Source organism: Pseudonaja textilis, chromosome 3 (assembly GCF_049901715.1).
Source record: "Pseudonaja textilis isolate UNSWEBS1 chromosome 3, rPseTex1.2, whole genome shotgun sequence".
In the NCBI taxonomy this organism is placed as follows: Eukaryota; Metazoa; Chordata; class Lepidosauria; order Squamata; family Elapidae; genus Pseudonaja; species Pseudonaja textilis.
In genome coordinates this window covers 165,842,195-165,860,832 of record NC_141992.1, presented here as the reverse complement: position 1 = coordinate 165,860,832, position 18,638 = coordinate 165,842,195, and the positions used below count along the sequence as shown (strand labels likewise).

Here is an 18,638-nt window from a genome sequence, read left to right as displayed (position 1 = left end):
CTGCCCCTAAGGTATAAAACCTTCATTGCTGTCCTAATTTCTAGCATGCACTTTATTTTTTCTTCTAGATATTAAGTGTTATAGAGAATAATAACAAATCTAAGTAATGAGAATCAAACAGAAAAATTGAAGTTTATATCAGAGGCAGTTTAAAAACAATCTTATTGTTATAAAATAATGAATTGTACTAATTGCAATTGACAGTTATAATTCCAATATAGCCATTATTACTTTTTCTTTTTTTGGAAACTGAGCAAAACTATTTTAATACACAGCAAAAGCCCAGTGGGAAAGATGGCTCAAATTGGGCTTAATGAACCAAAAGTGAATCCATAAACTTATTGTACTGCAATTGTATAAATAGTTTATTTCTATTTTGAAAAAGATCTCCACTAAAGAAAGATTGATAGATAGCTTCTTATGTTCCTGGCACTTGTTCTGGAAAACTGGGGGCCTTTCATAAGCTAAGAAGTCAGAAAATTATTTTATAGTTCTACCACGAGTAACTTAATCATTTGTATATCTATACACTATAAAGAAAAATTAAAAGAATATGATTCTGTACAGGCATTACTGTTCATGCTTAAGACATGATATGGCTGATATTCAGTATAAACAAGCTTCAGGGCCATGTCGTATAATATTCCTACTTTCTTGTCAAGATATTCACATGGTCAGTATAAAGATCTCTATAAGGTTTATGAGTACATTTGTCTGCTTGTTATAGTTAAAATAGCTGAATGACTTAATGAGCCATTTCTAACTTTTTAAAACAAAATGTTCTTTTTGGCAACCCCATCATAAATACTGTACATAGCTCACAACATAAAAAGATAGTGAATTCCTTTCTGCAACAACGTACAACCAAAATTCCTGGCTCATTTGTAAGTTAAGGTCTATCTGTAACAGATTTGGATAAAAGGCATACTGATAGAACAGTACAATAGCATCAAATGCAAATGTAATTTTTGAAATGTGAAGTACTCCTTGTTGCAAAATAAAATAAGGCCTGGTTCTGAGTTTATTGGGGTAATCCAGATGAATGTTAGAGAAACATAGTTACTATCGTTTACTAAGGAAAAAGAATAATTTCAGATAAGGTTGGAAGCACTTAGAAACAATTTCAGAGCAGTTTTTGTTATACATTATGTCTCGAGTTGAATCTAAGGGTCTAATGCAATATATAGAATGACACCTCAATCTGTTGAGAGAACTTGGCAATATCATCATGTATTGAAGAATTCTAGGATATGCATGTAGAACCAATTTCTTTTGGCAAATGTCAATTCCATTTTAAAATATATATTTTATAGAATATGAAAAATGCTACATATTATCATGATGGCCCAATAGAATTCCACTCATTCTATTGGAATTATTTTACAATTTTCTGTGAGACAGTTCTATATTGCTAATGACCGGAGGAGGAGCATAAATAATTGCAAGGTACTTATTGATATCCATACCCATGTTCTTATTCTTGAATCTGGACTGCAATTATTAGTAATTTTTAGAAAAAGATAAATTACCATACCGATGAACTCCACTGTTGCATAAGACGATGTGGCAAGCTCCCAGCCGGCTGCAGAGTTCTGAAGAGACAGACAGTAGTCCAACTCCAGAAGCACCACAAGCTGTGTAGGCACAAGCTGCTGTGCGCTTGGATCTTATGAAAGACGCCATTAATCGGTAAAGCTCATCCAAAGAATTGACAGGCCTCATTAGCTGCCAAGTAAAATACAATGCTATTATCATTAAAAGACAATATACTGAACATGTAGGTTCATTATAAGTTCAACAAAATTTTGAAAAAATGCAGCTGTCTTGAACATCTTGTAAGGATGAAGTCCTATTTTATTCTTTCTATAAGTCATATGATGACCATTTATTAACCTTAAATCCTGCAGTTCTGACTATACAACACCTACAGTAACCGATAACAAGCAGAAACATAAAATATAAAATATACAAGTGAAATCAATGCAATACTATTAAAATCAGGTAAGATTAAAATCATTAAAATTTACGGAAGAGATAAGTGATTGCATTACATTATTACAAAGCCTGGGAACCACAGAGAAAAGGTTCTTTCTCATATGGGTCTAATTTTGTTCACCATGCCTCTTTATGGCAATCTCTTAGGCATTATCTTTCACTTCAATTCTTTCTTAATAGCTTTTCACTGCACTAGAGTAGTTATACTATTCTATCTAGTGACTCTAATAAACACATATGACAACTAGACATTAACTGTAAATCTTTTACCACAACATAATTATTTTCTGAAAACATTGACCAGATTAAGGCTTAGCACAGCCCAACAATGGTGCCCTCAACAGACTAAAAATCTCATACCATGAAATGAAAACAAATGTGATATCTGACATCTTTAAACTTACATTTTAGTCATTCACCATGCCAAACAAATTAATTGCAGTTGTAAATCTAACAGGCTTGGAAGATAGATGGGACCTTTCCAATTTCTCAATATTCAGCACTTAAAATTTGATTACTGTGGGACAATGAAGGTATTTCATGCAATTTAAGTTATATTCATGTATATGAAATATAATGCATTTTTGTTCCTGTAGCAGCACGCACTGCTTCACAATACAGGTAGACCTCAACTTACAACCATCCATTTAATGATTATTCAAAGTTACAACAGCACTGAAAAATGACTGGTGACCGTTTTCACACTTACGACTATTGCAGCATCCCCATGATCTCACATGATCAAAATTAGGGTGCTTGGCTATTTACGATGGTTGCAGTATCCCAAGGTCATGTGATCACCTTTTGATATCTTCTGACAAACAAAGTCAATGGGAAAGCCAGATTCACTGAACAACTATGTTACTAACTTAACTGCACTTACTCATTGAATAAGAGAAAAAAAGGGAATAAAATGGAGCAAAACTCACAAACAACTCTCTTGCTTAGCAACAGAAATTTTGGACTCAAATTATGGTCACAAGTGAGGACTAACCTATACAGCATATTCAAATGTTACTTTAATCACATCTATTGATTTACCTTATCTATATAAGCAGCTTTTGATGATGAATTAGGAGGAAGATTTGATTTGTCCAGATAAAATGCTCTGGAAAAAAGACCCCCACAATATATTAATATTTCTCAAGAATATTTATAAAATAAATGCATTCAGTCTCTTTGTGACATGTTACAAGTATTTACAACCCGGAAATTGCAGGAGATTAAATATGAACTGCTTTATGAATCCCTATGTGAAATGATATTGTGCTAAAAAATAATTTTGAGGTACTCAAAGCTGAATTAAAAGCATTCTACCACAGAATACAAACAAATGCTCAAGAGACAGTAAAGAGAACAGAATTTTAAATTATAAAATTCTTTTTTACATGTTTAGAATTCATGATGTTCATACAGGATTTGATTACAACAGCAGCTTTTTTGCAAATCACCAGAGTTAATAAAATTTGAGAAACTGCTTATGCATGCTGCCAATAGTAGTTATAATTTCATTTCAGCATAATTAAAAATATATTTAATCTGCATGGGAGAGTACCTTTTGGAGTTCAGGACTTGCACTACAACCTTCAGGAATATAAGGGCCATTGGGGACAAGGCAAACAAGCAATGTGACCATAAATCATGAACTTGGATAAGACAGGATTTTGTCATCTTATTCACCTTATGTGTAGGAAACTTTCTGAATTATGCTAAATCTATTTATGCTTGCAATTACAATGCTTATATTTTTTTCCAGTTTAAAATAAATGGCTAATTTTAAACAAAACTCTCATATTGTATAGAACCAGGGGTGGGTTTCTACCGGTTATGTCCACCTCTGTAGAACCGGTTACTCCGAAGAGCAGCAGACATAGAACTGGTTCTATGTCTGCTGCTGTTTTGGCCCACCCGCCTGCCCGGGCTCTTACCTGACTTTTATTTCCTGCTTTTTCAACTGCAGCTGCTTTGCATGACACAGCTGCAGTTGAAAAAGCAGGAAACAAGGGCTTTTCCAACCGCTGCGCACTTGCCTGCAGCGCTGCTCAGCTGTCCGGGCAGCTCAGCAGGTTGTAAATTGCACTTGCGCGACTCGCGCATTCGCGCGTGATGCTAATAGACAGAACCGGTAGTTATACCAATCGGATCCAATCCCTATGTAGAACATATAAAAAAAGGAAATGACATTTCCCATCATATTAATCTAATAGAAAACTTATTTCTAAAATACATTTCAGTTAAAAAAGATTCGTGCCATCAACAAATCTGTGACTCTTAAATGTATAATTGTCAGCTTTGAAATCCAGCTGCCACATATTTATTTTTAGAGAGTTAGAGGAGTTGAAAAGTTCAAGGTTATTCTGTATTGTTGTATTAAGAATTTCCAGTTGCAGTTAATTGGTTCTCATGATTTATGAAGTGTAGAAGTGGGAGGAGAGAAGGGAGGAGAGAAGGTGGATTCTATGTAACGCACGAAAAAGCTTTCACTTGAGAAATTGCTTTTGAACATGCCAGATCTGTTCCTAGTAAATCAATTGGAGAGATAATGTCTCGGAGTGATTGATATCATGGATACTGTGTGGATGCTTGACATTTATTTCCCAAGTCTAACTTTTATTTTTTGAATGGGCTTGACTGATGCCCTGGAGTTCTTTTCCCAGAAATGGACAAAGAGCAGCAATCAGCCGGAGTTGGAGGTATGCAGGGGGGAGCGGGTGGGGGCCCTCCAGAGCATTAATTGAACCTGCCAGCCCTTGTTTGGAGGAGATGATGGATACTTTCAGGATGGCAGTAGGAGAAAGAGATTGGGAGCTATACCGAAGTGTTTCAACTCAAGAAGTTGCTATAACCCTGAAGTTACCCAGCTGTCTGAAGAGAAATCTTTCTCTAGCCCAAGGCATATGGCTATTCTGTCGGATTGGAGGAAAGAGAGACAATTGGGGTCGGATTTCTCTCAAGAAGACAACCCCCAGATTATTCCTGGAAGTCCATCAAGGGTAGATTTATATCAACAGTTCCAAAATTTAAAGATGACAGATTTGGTCTCATAGTCTGTTTGGATGGGTGGAAGCTTGAGACCACCCATATTCACTTACCCAAATATCATGAGGAACGAGGAGACTATACAGATGCCAGTTGGAGGAAGCCAGAAAGAAGCATCAACTAACAGAGGTATGTTGCAGCCTCAGAGGCAATCCCCTCATTTCCCAGAAGGAATTTTGTCCCCTACAGAGAGTATCACTCCAGGGTGGGGATTTTATCCAGGCCAGGGGTGGATTCAATGCCAATGGCAGCCAACACCAACACAGCCCTGGTCTGAAGGGGGGTTGCCCAGACAGCAGCCAGACCCCCTCCACCCAACCAGGGAACCAGGCCACACCCATCTTCCTCCTGGCAACCACAATTGCAGTCCCAACCAGAAGCGAGGCCCCTTCGACCCCTATACCAGAGAGGCACCACCCAGCCAGGATTCAGGGGGCCTGCCCAGGCTACGTACACCACCCAGACTGTTCCTTCCATTTCAGTACAACCTGCAGGATCCTGGCATGTGCCACCTCTGCAACCATGACCCAGACCGGACTGAATACCCTTTGAGGCCGTGTTCGATGGCCACCACAAACATTTCAATTACTTCCTCACTTGAATCTGATCCCAGATAGAACAATTTGAAGATCAATATACCGCAGATTGTGATTTGGTTAGGGCCATAACAAATGGGATGAATGAAGGGGATGCTTCAGACTGGGTGGCCAACTACACAACAAACAAGCCCTTGAATTACACAATGTAAATGGATTTATTCAATTATTAAGACTCAGATTTGAAAATCCAGACAGGGTAGCAGAGAATGAAGAGAAGTTAATGGAAATGAGGCAAGGCAAGTGACCATTGTCAGAATTCATTTGGGACTTTAGAAGGGTCGCAAGCCACCTCATGGATTGGCCTGAAAGAATGACTTTACACTATTTTTAAAAAGCCATTGATCCAGAAGTAAAGAAGGCCTGTGAAATTAGGGGAATCCCAGAGACTTTACAGTCGTGGTATACCACCTCCCTCAGCTTAAATCGCAGCATCAACCCACACAGGAAACCCCTTCCAGCAGCCCTGACTAAGAGAATTGTGGCGAGGAGATCGCCGACTGGACCAGCCGAACCTGCTCGTACCCAACCCACCAGGGTGCTGAAATGTTACCAATGTGGCCAAGACAGTCATAGGGCAGCAGACTGTCTAGCCCTTGCTCCTGTGCCACAAGCTCCACAGTCGAAGCCTAATACAGCTGTTAGCGGTCGGAAGAATCAAGGAAGACCTCTGGGCAGGGACGGGTTTGCCAAACACAGCTGGAAAAGCCCCCTCTGTGCAGATGGGAGCAACGGACCACCAGACCGACACCACGTCCCCCAAAACCTGACCTATGAAGACGGCCCAATGGTGAGTGATCCCATCATACCTTTTACAGTCAAGGTCAAGTTAGTGGATCCAAACATGGGGCAGGCTGGGGAGTTAGAAGCTGTCATTGATACTGGGTGTTCCAGATGTCTTATCGGACTCCCCAACATTGAACAATTGGGCATAAAGACTAACCTGCTAAAAAAAGTGGATGGAACCTTAATGGGGGGGCAGCCACTCAATTGACAGAATTAATCAAGATGGAATTAGGGCCCCATCGCGAGCTCATACGCTTCATAGTGGCTGGCCCCCTAGATGTCAGAATCAATAATACTGGGACTTGCTTGGTTAGACAAATGGGTCCCGAAGGTCAAATGGGAGGATGGATTCAGAAAAATCCTTATTGAACCAGGCCCATTGCCCCCTCTTCCACCCACTACAAAGCTACCAGTCAGCTCAAACCCAGAGCCTGAGCCAGCATCCATGGCATCCTACCTTCTCCCAGATAACCACCAGATACCTGACCAATACAAAGATTTGGCTAAAGTATTCAGTGAAGAAGAGTGCAATGTTTTACCTCGCCATTGAGCCACTGATTGCGCCACAGAATTAGAGCCCGGGGCCAAATTACCAAAACCAAAGATGTACTCCGTGATGCCTGCTGAAATGGCTGAATTAAGGAAATACACTGACATCAATTTGGAATGAGATTTTATTGAGCCTGCCAAATCAAAATTAGCTGCCCCCGTGTTGTTCAAGAAGAAAGATGGCAGATTGAGATTGTGTGTTGCCTTTAGAGGCGTAAACACAGTATGCGTCAAAAACATGTATCCTCTCCCTCTTATGAAGGACTTTTTGAACCACCTGTTGAAGGGCAAAGTATTCACCAAGCTAGATCTCAGGGAAGCTTACTACCGGGTCCGCATCAAAGAGGGAGATGAGTGGAAAAATGCTTTTAACTGCCCTCTGGGTAGCTTCCAATTCAAAGTCATGCCTTTCAGACTTCAGGGGGCTTCTGCAGTGTTTATGCAGCTCATCAATGAGGTGCTACACCCGCACCTTTACCGGGGGGGTCTTCGTGTACCTGGATGACATCCTTATCTTCAGCGAAACCATGGAAGAACATGTTCAATTGGTCTGACAGGTTGTAGAAAAACTTCTAGCCACCAAATTATGTGAAACTCTCAAAATGTGAATTCCACAAAGAGTCGCTAGACTACCTAGGCTACCGAATATCCAACCTGGGGATTGAAATGGACCCCGGAAAGGTGAAAGCGGTGCTGGAGTGGCAACCCCCCCAGAACCCGAAAACAACTTCAAAGTTTCTTGCGGTTTGCCAACTTCTATGGACAATTCATTCCATCCTTTGCTGAAGTTGCCCTCCCGTTGACAGAGCTATTAAAAACGGGCCCATCACCCACCAAATCAAAGCTGAGTCAACCCCTGGCTTGGACTATCAGAAAGCTTTTGAGACATTAAAATGCCTCTTTGCAACGGAGCCCATCCTCAAGCACCTAGACGCGACCAAGCCTTTTATTGTCCAAACAGATACAAGTGATGTAGTGGTGGCAGCCGTTTTGCTGAAAAAAGACTCTTAAGGCCGACTGATGCCTTGCGCTTATATGTCCAAAAAGCTGACAGACGCAGAACGAAGGTGGGCGGTCTGGGAGAAAGAAGCATTTGCCATACGATGGGCTTTATTGACTTGGAGGCATTTTCTAGAAGGGGTGCCAGAGGCCTTTGAGGTATGGACTGATCATAAGAACCTTGAGGCTCTAAAGACCCCTAGGAGATTATCGCCCAAACAAATCCGCTGGGCCCAATATTTCAAGCAATTCAATTTTAACATTAAATATATACCCAGAGGGAAAAATGTACTGGCGGATACTCTGTCCAGAAAACCTCAGTTTGACAGCCACCGAGAGGAAATAGTACAAGCCTTAATTTCAGATGCTCAATTGGCCAGCCAAGTAACCACTAGAACCCAAGCTAACCGCAACCCCAAACTCCTGGAAGATAAGCTGACTGCGGAATTGAAAACAGCCCTATTGATCCTTGGTTCCTGGACCATCAAACTGAGTTGACAATGAATGAAGGACTAGCTTGGAAAGGGACTAGGCTTTATGTACCCACAACCCTAAGACTACTGGTACTAAAGCGTAGCCACGATTTACGGCTGGGAGGCCATTTCGGATTCCAAAAAACCCTGCATTTACTAAGAAGACAGTTCTGGTGGCCAAAAATGAAACCTGATGTTGAAAAAAGCATGTAAAAAGTTGTTCAATTTGTGCCAAGATGAAACAGAGAACTGCAAAGCCCTCTGGCCTCCTGCAACAAGTTGTTGAACCTACCCAACCTTGGGAAGAAATCGCAATGGACTTTATTGTTGAATTACCTAAGAGTGAAAGGAATACAGTCATTTGGACTATAATTGACTTATTATCTAAACAGGCCCATTTTATAGCCTGCCAAGGGCTTCCATCTACGAAAAAACTTGCAAAGCTGTTTGTGAAACGGATCTATAGATTACATGGTGTACCTCACAGAGTAATATCAGACAGAGGGGTACAATTTACGGCAAAATTTTGGAGGAAATTTCTGAAATCCATTGGCTCCTCTCAAGGGTTATCCTCAGCTTTCCATCCTGCTTGTAACGGAGCAGCGGAGAGAGCTAACGCCATGATTGAACAATACATTAGATGCTATGTAAATTAACAAGAAAATTGGGCTCAGTTATTACATTCTGCAGAGGTTGCTTACAATAATGCAGTACATAGCAGCACGGGATTGACTCCATTCCAAATCAACATTGGATTGGATTTTGTCCCAATGCCAGAGTTTCCTAGGCAACCTCCCTCATCCATGTCCCTGACAGAATGGATGAACTCATTAAAGAAAGGGTGGGAAGATACAAAAAAAGCTTTGAACGAAGCTGCAAAAATTTATAAAAAACAGGCGGATAAACATAGATCCCTTCAACCACCTTTTAAAGTAGGAGACAAAGTATATTTGTCGACCCAGTATCTTAGGTTGAAATTGCTCTGTAAGAAGCTGGGTCCAAAATTCTTGGGTCCGCTCCAAATTTCAAAGATAATCAATCCGGTCACTGTCCAATTACGTCTTCCTTTACTATTGGGGAAAATTCATCCAGTGTTCCATCCATTGTAGTTTACTAAAACCAGTTACGACATCAATGATAAGACCACTACCACTGGCTCCCCCTAAACCGTTGACAGTACATGGGGAAACACATTATGAGATTCAAAAAATTCTCGATTCTAGATTATACCATGGCCGATTGCAATATTTGGTCTTATGGAAAGGATACCCCCCTCTCAGATGCTAGTTGGTTAAAGAGTTGGGATGCTCATGCTGATCAATTGGTTAACCAATTCCATGAGGATTTTCCCCACAAACCGAAGGGCCCTCGTGGCGGGGGGAGAGGGGGTTAAGGACAATGTATATGTGTGGGTTTTTTCTTTTCTTTTAGGAGGAGGAGTTTTCAAGGGAGGACGCCTGTCAGCTTTGAAATTCAGCTGCCACATATTTATTTTTAGAGAGAGGAGTTGAAAAGTTCGAGGTTCTTCTGTGTGTCGTATTAAGAATTTCCAGCTGCAGTTAATTGATTCTCGTGATTTATGAAGTGTAGAAGTGGGAGGAGAGAAGGTGGATTCTGTGTAACGCACAAAAAAGCTTTCACTTGGAAAATTGCTTTTGAACGTGCCAGATCTGTTCCTAATAAATCAATTGGAGAGATAATGTCTTGGAGTGATTGATATCATGGATACTGTGTGGATGCTTGACAATAATAACATAAAGTTTCAGAGTTCAAAATTACTTTGTACAGAGACCAAAAGTGTATTCAGAATGTTTGAAAGACATACAAAATAATCCAATTTCAGAGCTGTTCTTAGCTTCAGATTTTGTCCAAAATCTCATGCATCAGAAGAAGTAAACTACTGCACATTCTATGAAAGTATGATCCAAATAATTTTAAAAAACATATGCACCTTTACTAGGGAGTAAGAACCGCATTAACTTGGGATTTATTTCTTGGTTAAATATTTAGAAATGTAACTTTTTCTCCTGGTTGATGTTGGTACACTTTTAAATATAACATTATTATATTTAAAAATGGACAGAATGGGGACAGTGTAGCAAAATATCACATATTGTGTATGTGTGAATGCAGACATGATTAATTTGGAGTAGTGCATACTTCTACAAAAGTAACTTCACTGTTTTCTATAGATGGCCACCACAGGTGCTGCTGGGAGAGTCCTTTTTAAATATTGTTCTGAACTTTTTTTCAGCACAAGTGAGAAAATGACAGTTGGCTTTGTATCTAAAGCAGGACTAGAATTCATCATGGCCTCCCAGTTTCTGGTCCAGTGCCTTACTCACTACATCAAAATGGCTATGGAGGTAAGGTTATTCTTCCCAAATGCTAATTAGAGTTTTAAAATATGACATATCAAAAAATTATTTCTTCCTTAATTAACTGACACTTGAGTGAAAACCGACAGAACAACTTCCAGTGGCTTTTCACAAAAGGATATTTGTGTTTCTGAGAACCTGGAAAGCTGTGGAGAGCATATAAATTTGCAAAGCACTTCACTTAATTATTAAATGCTTGTTGAGAACTTCAATCAGATGTTATGACAATAGCTAATGGAAAAGTTGGCACATTACCTGAAAAAGACACTATTTTTTAATCTACTTAAAATGATAAGGATGAAATCTTAATGCTTATGTATGTACAGAAACCGTTTGCTTTATAGATTTTAAAATTTAGTAGATATTTTTGAGGTGGGGTTTTGTGTGTAAATGTAGAGTACCTGTATATTGACAGAGAAAAGTTGGTTCTGTTCTACATCAAGGTTGGCTTGTCTGACTTGCTATCTATCATTCTCTGATTGAAGGAGCAGAATTTTAAACCTTATGTTGGTAAACCCAGGTTACTTAATGTAAGAGGTTGAGTCTGCTACTGTATACCAACAGCTGCTCCATTTGCAAATAATGCTCAATGCATTTTAATACAATTCGCATTTCCCCCAATTGTCCTCACCATCTGCAGTTCAAAATTCTCTGGTGAAATACAGAATTCCCTTGCTTCACCACATTTGACAGGAGGCTAACTGCTCTATTTTCCTTCTTTGCTGTTCTACCTCTCTCACTGCATCTAAACTAGTACAAAAGGAAGCTGAATGTTTCATATTTTCCTTTTATATTTATATATTGTATAGTGAATCTTTTAATGTTGTGTGGTGGGGGAGTTGTTTGTTTACTGTTGCATCCACCCTGTGTCATATTGGTTCAGTTGGACAGCTTTATAAAAATGAAGACAGGTTTGCCATCACTTTCTTTCCATTCTCCACCCCAACCCACATTTTTTCTTCCTTTTTTAATGTGACTTTCAGCTTTGCAAACCTGGGATTAGGGGGAGAGAGAGCAAGAGAAAAGGCTGGCAGGAATGAAAATTATATCTTATGTAGGGGTGGAGTTCATCTCTCTACCTTTCCTTTGTGTTGGGAGAAGTTGTGTCCACAAGGATAAAAAGAGTATGCATTCAGTTGTCTTTGAATAAATGCATTATTTAGCTTTGTAGTGAACTTAGGAAAAGCAGTGTGAGGCTTCCCTCCCATATCACACACACCACTCCCAAACAGATCTCAGTGGTTTGGGAGTGAGGAAGACTGAATGAATACAAACTAGAGTTTCACTTTGCAGTGCAGAAGCTCTTCTTGTTCCATTCTTCTGAAGAAAAGAACAAAAACAAAAAGCTGTTTTGCAAATCTGGTTTGAGCAGGAGTTTTTTTCCTCTGTCAAAACACTAGGACCAGGATTGTTCCAATGAAGCAATTGAAGGCAATTTAGAACAGACAAAAGAAAGTACTTATCCATGCAGTACATAATGAACCAGTGGAATCTATTGCTGCAAAATGTGTTTGACAGATCTTAACATAGGATTATAGAATGTAAAGGTTGAAAGGGATCTTAGAGATCAATTACTCCAACTTCATGTCCCCTACAGAGATTCTACGTTATCCCCCCAAAATAGCTATCAAAATTCTGTTGAAAATTTCCAACAAAGGACAATCGACCTCCTGTGTTTTGTGGTTATGCTAACAACCACTGTTTGAGACATCCTTCTCAGTTGCTATATATTTTAATTTTTTGTATTCAAACTGGTTTTGAATTTATTAAGATTGTTTGTCATCCCATGGTTACTTGATGGGATGGGCGCTTATGCAAATTGAATAAATAAACACATAAAATGAGATTTCAACTTGTATTATATATTATTTTATTTTTAAAAAATCCTCAGGCAACACTTAAATTGATAACAGGAAGAGTCTAGTAAAACTAACAACCCTGACTTTCACCTAATTATATCACTACAATCTAGGACTGCAGATGAAGTTAACTCCTGGCCACATAAGGATCATTCTGGAAATTTCTTCTGATTGAAATCATCTTCCAATCAACCCAGATTCAGAATAAATAGATACTGCTAAACAACCTTAAAACAGAAAACAATATGCGATTTTTTTAAGTGCCCTGAAGAAAACAGAATTAGCAAAGACTAATTACAAAATCCAAGTGCCACCTGGCAGAAAATTTGATGAACACAACCGCTCTTGAAAATATCTTTTTTCAGAATTTTGAACAAATCTAAAATATGTCAATAAATTCTGTCAATAAATAGTAGAGTAATGCTGAGCTTGCATGAAATATAAAGCATGAAAATTTTTGAACCATGAAGCAACTTTCATAGGTAAGCCTTTTCAGGTTGACAGGGAATTAAACGAATGGAGATTAGAAAAACAGATTTAGTTCTTAGGGCTGCAGTCTACTTTTAACAGATCATCAGAGTTGGAAGGGACCTTGTAGGTCATCTAGTCCAACCCCCCCCACCCAAGTGGGAGACCCAACACCATTTCTGACAAATGGCAGTCCAATCGCTTCTTGAAAGTCTTAAGTGATGGCGCTCCCACAACTTCCAAGGGCAAGCTGTTCCATTGGTTGATTGTTCTCACTGTCAGAAAGTTTCCCCTTATTTCCAGGTTAAATCTCTCCTTGTTCAGTTTCCATCCATTATTCCTTGTCTGGCCTACAAGCGCTTTAGAAAATAGCTTGACCCCTTCCTCTCTGTGGTAGCCCCTCAGATATTGGAAGACTGCTATCATGTCTCCCCTGGTCCTTCTCTTTACTAGACTAGTTAAGCCCAGTTCCTGTAACTGTTCTTCATATGTTTTTGTCTCCAGTCCCCTAATCATTCTGGTTGCTCTTCTCTGTACTCTTTCTAGAGTCTCAACATCTTTTTTGTAATGTGGTGACAAAAACTGGATGCAGTACTCTAGGTGTGGTCTTACTAAGGCTTTATAGAGTGGTATTAGTACCTCCCTTGATCTTGATTGTATCCCTCTGTTAATACAATTTAGGATTACATTAGCTTTTTTGGCTTCTGCTGCACGCTAAACTAGAACTTTGTCTAAGTTTTAATTTGGCATACCATGGGGATATATTCAACCTGAAAGGAATTGTGTTGCATTGTGAAAACAATATAAGAATAAGCCTATTGTCTGGAAAAGGACAGAAGGGAAATATAATAAAAGAATGGTGCATGAATGACATTACAGCTGTTGCTAACTCAACAAATTTGTTGATAAAGTTGGATTCACATAGAAATACAATTACTTTGTACAATATAAAATAATGCTTTTGTTACTAAGAGGAAAGAATGGAAGATAATATGCTGTTCTGATGCACTGTCGTACTGAAAGAAATTTACTGTTATTTGTCTTTAAACTGTCCAAGCAATAAAAAGAATAAGTTGTAAAGCATTTGGAAGGAAAGATGCAATACAAATTTTCCTTCTAATCTGAACATCTATATTAATTTGTAAGAAAAATATGAATTACTGGTTTTTTAAATCACATTACGTTAATGAGAAATTCACTACATTAAAAACTAATCAGCAACATAAATAAGTTGTCATGTTCATAGGAGATGATTTGGTATTATATGCCCATCAATCTTTTTTAGTAAGACTTAGATTCACTTCCATATCTTTAAAAGAGACAGTTATACAATAAAATTATCTTAATATACTTGAAGGTTCACAGTACTAGAAAAAATCAAATTGTGGCAGTGAAATAATAAAGCAAAAATCATAGTACAGAATCTCATTTGAAGCACCAAAACATGCAAGTAAAGTTGGCTGAATAGATTATAGGGATTATACTGGAAATCATATTTATTTATTTATTTCTATTTGATTTGTTAATCGCTTACAAGATAACAGGTATGAGTATAAACATAGTTATGAATACATGAAATGGATACATATAAGAAAAATAAAAAGACACAATAGGACAGTGTGATATGTTCAGATGTTTGTCTTTATTTTCCCTATATAATCAATCAAAATATTAACTAGACTGATGTCAAATTGGAAAAAAGAAAAATCTGAATGTGTTTGCACACTATGATCCACTAAAGCAGGACTTTTGCCAGTATTGTTTTAGCATCATGACCCAAGTTCGTGCTTAGAAATAACAGCTATTTACTCACCTGAGTTTTTGGTTATACTGTTTTACTTTTTCCAATGAAGCTGTATTAATCTGGGCTTGAAATTCTTCTACTGATACATTGTCTCTATAATAATATCCTTCCATACTTTCCAGGGCTATAAAAGAATGCACAGGAAATAACACAGATTCATATCAAACTGATGCACTGGTTTATTTTTTTTCCAGTTTTCCTATACAGATACTGTAATTCTCCAAATATAATATTGCTTTTTCACAGCTAACACAAACACACATGGGACTGAAATGCACATGGTCATATTAATTAAAATTAACTAAAATTCCTTCATTCCTGAAGGAAATATTCTCTCTTAAGTAGAAAGGTATCAGAAGCTTGTTCTTTTCTGTACCTTTAAATATACAGTACTACATGTTAAGTAACAATGTTGTGCATTTCACTGTTGCATAGAGGACATACATATTCCCATAGTAGTACATCTTCAAGTTAAACACATAAGATCGGATTTACCTAAGTATCGGCAATAGCCATTTTCAATCCAGTAACACATTTCTTCTTTATTTATTATAAGAGTTTATATTATGCTTTCAAGATAAAAACATTCAAAAACCATATAAACATGCTCCTTACTGGCAAAATTTGAAAACAAATTTTAAATTTTTAGATCAGTGTTTTTCAAATCTGGCAACTTTAATGAGGATGGACTTTAATTCCCAGAATTCCTCCAAGCATATTTTTTAAAAAGAAACATTTTTACATGTTATCAAATTCAAACATGCAGTAAGTTATCCATCTAGACAAAATTGTACAAACAAATGAATATATTAAAAATAAAGGCAGACATTAGTAAGATAAGTACAATAAAATATTCAAATATGTATAATAACATACATGCATTTTATTTATGCAAGATGTGATTTTCTTCAACATATTGCTGTATCCATGAATACCCCAGAATGCCAGCAACTATGTATTATTTTTCATATAAGTTAAACAAACTAATTAAGAATAGGTAAACTTGAAAATATTTTACCTTGTGCAAATAGAACTGGGTAAAGTTTACAACCTCCACCATTTTTTAGCCTTTGGGGAAGCTGTTCAAAATTGTAGCTATCGAGATAAAAATAAATTTTCATAGCTTGCCGACTTCCTTCTGCTTGATATGTGATTGGCATATCTAAAAATAAAATAACATTTTAGTCAAAATTACCAGTCAAAAGTTTTTCAATTTTTCTTGCAAAGATTTACAAATATTTTGAGAAAGTAAAACTAAATCAACCATCAACCAAAATATCACAATTAATCCTTGTGGTGCCATAGGAAATACAATTTAGATTAAAAATCTACATTGACCCACTATCTGAATACCAAACATTGAATCCTTCTGCCACAATGTTTGTTTGTAAGTAAAAATTCAAATTCTATGTCACAGTATTATAACATAATTAATTTCCTTATGTTATACTACTGGATAAAGATATGAAAATACAGTGATAACGTACTACATGGAATAAGGGAGATGTTAAGAGGAAGCATTAATTGATTGGGTACAAATGAAGTCCCAATAAGAATACTAAATGGGCCGATTTCCATTTTTAAACATTTATTTTTTTAAAATGCATACATTTTAGTGTCTAAAATCTTATAAGAATTCTTGCATGTATATTAAAAGATTTCAGCTACTTTTAATTTTAAAAACTTAGTGAAAATGCAATACTCCCAATCAGGGAAAGACTTCTTCATCTATAGTTTCTTTTGTAGATACCATTACATTTCTAAGATAGCTTTAAGAAAAAAATGAAATTGTGACTGTATTCATACATTGTGTTCATAGTGAAACTTGAATAAAGATTTGCTGCCCATCTTCTTTCTATTTTGTGCCTGGCTGCACAAAATTCTCTTTTCCCCTCTAACTTGTACTAATGCCTACAACTATCATAACTAACATTAAACCTACTGTCTTTGCTAGGTGCTATGAATAAAGAAGTGGCATCAAGATTGAAGTAAGATTGGAGAACTAGTTTGGTATATATGTAAAGGTGTTGGCTTAGAAACCAGGAGACCATGAGTTTTAGTCCCACTTCAGGCATAAAAGTTGGCTGGGTGACCTTGGGCCAATCACTCACTTCAGTCCAACTCATCTCACAGAGTTCTTGTTGTGGAGACAAAAAAGGAGGAGGAAGGATTATGTTTGCCATCTTGAGTTGCTTATGAAGTAAGAAAAGTAGGATAAATATTGTATACCATATTACCATTCTCCTCAAAATGGTTAAAAGTTTAAAATTTTGCATATGCATGAGCATGCAAAGATGTTTACTATACAAGCAAATGTGACACAAACGAGAGTGTGTAGTTATATCCTCTAATATTTTACAACAAATATTGAAAGGGGAAATGTAAGCATGCTTTACAATACTCACTTGCTACTAAAGGTTCCTGTTCAGAATGTTTAAAATAAAATGTAACTTTCTCCAAGTCAAATAATGCAATCAATGTGTCTTCTAGCATAGCTTGTTCATCAGTCTGCAAATATATACATATAGACAGAATGTAGTAATCGTGCTAGATTATTATAAACATTAACTGCAAATGGTCATATCCTCTTTCACTGAAGCAATAAACTGACTCATCAGTAAATTAATATGGATTGACTTCTACTAAATTTTACTCCATCTTCTCTTGTCAAATTATTAGCAACAATATATACAGAAGACAAAGTTAATTACTGTGTTGCCTGTGTAATTTAATTGCACAGAATTTTAATTGTTCAAGTGAGTATATTTAAAATGTGTGACTACAAACCAAGCTTAAGTGCTTACACTGGCTTTTGTATGTTACAATATTTAATATGCTGAAAATAAAATGAAGTTTTGTATTAGTGTGGCTTCTAAAATAATTTATAATTTTCTCACGTTGCTAACAAAGAAAACATTAGCATAGAACTATAGCCTAATGGAAGGCAGAATTATAGAACTTAGAAGAAAAAAAATTAAGGAATTTGATTTTTTTTAATCAGTCAAATGTAAAATAATGCAGATGTATCACAACCTCTAGAGACATCATTAACCTATTAAAGATTAGCCACCTTTCGTCAACCTAATGTTGTTCAGTGTACAGTATAATGACACTTAGAATTCTCAGCCAGCATGGACAGTGTTTATTTGGGAAGTATAGTGCAACATATGTGTACAGGACAAAGTTGGGAAAGGCTGCAACTTTTTGATTCAGAAATCCCAGATTTGTTGGCTTAATGGGCATATCTCTGCTACAGTCCCCATCTTGTGATATATTTTCCCCTTGGAGATTAGAATCACTCCAACTCTGTGAACTTTTTTGCAAGGCTTTAAAAATCTGGCTATTTACATTGCATAGAATTGTAATTTTTCTTCAAATAAATGAGTATATTTAAAATGTGCTACTGCAAATCAAGCTTAAGTGCGTATCCTGGCTGTTGTAAGTTAAAATATTTTATACTAAATATTGAAAGAAAATGAAATTCTGTATTGTGGCTTCTAAAATAATTTGTAAGTGTCTCACATTCCAACCATGGGGCTCTTAGTTAATTATTTTTTACTGTTGTTTGTATTTCTTTTCTGGATGTTTTTACATTTGCTAGCTTAGTTCTTTTATGATTTTAGAATTTAAGCAGCCCAGAATCACTTGGTTGAATTGGGCAGAAATTGAATGAATAAATATCTGAAATTCTG

At 37.0% G+C, this 18,638-nt stretch overlaps 1 protein-coding gene and 1 long non-coding RNA gene across 4 annotated transcripts in view; one reads left to right on the top strand and one right to left on the bottom strand.

Annotated features, from left to right (window-relative positions):
- Positions 1 to 18,638, bottom strand: part of PREX2 (phosphatidylinositol-3,4,5-trisphosphate dependent Rac exchange factor 2) — a 116,846-nt gene that overhangs the window by 11,814 nt on the left and 86,394 nt on the right. For both annotated transcript variants that reach the window (XM_087931341.1, XM_087931343.1), the window contains exons 33-37: positions 17,352 to 17,454; positions 15,965 to 16,108; positions 14,956 to 15,070; positions 3,037 to 3,103; positions 1,535 to 1,725 (exon numbers count right to left, since the gene is read on the bottom strand). In XM_087931341.1, coding sequence (XP_087787467.1) covers positions 1,535 to 1,725; positions 3,037 to 3,103; positions 14,956 to 15,070; positions 15,965 to 16,108; positions 17,352 to 17,454 — 620 coding nt within the window. The remainder of the gene's footprint in view (positions 1 to 1,534; positions 1,726 to 3,036; positions 3,104 to 14,955; positions 15,071 to 15,964; positions 16,109 to 17,351; positions 17,455 to 18,638) is intronic.
- The window catches only part of LOC148126401 (uncharacterized), a 77,555-nt gene that overhangs the window by 15,229 nt on the left and 43,688 nt on the right, over positions 1 to 18,638 (top strand). Inside the window, exon 2 of one of the 2 annotated variants that reach the window (XR_015743230.1) lies at positions 10,692 to 10,803. The exons of the other annotated variant lie outside the window; for it this stretch is intronic. This is a non-coding gene — a long non-coding RNA (uncharacterized LOC148126401). The remainder of the gene's footprint in view (positions 1 to 10,691; positions 10,804 to 18,638) is intronic. 2 annotated transcript variants of the gene reach the window in all.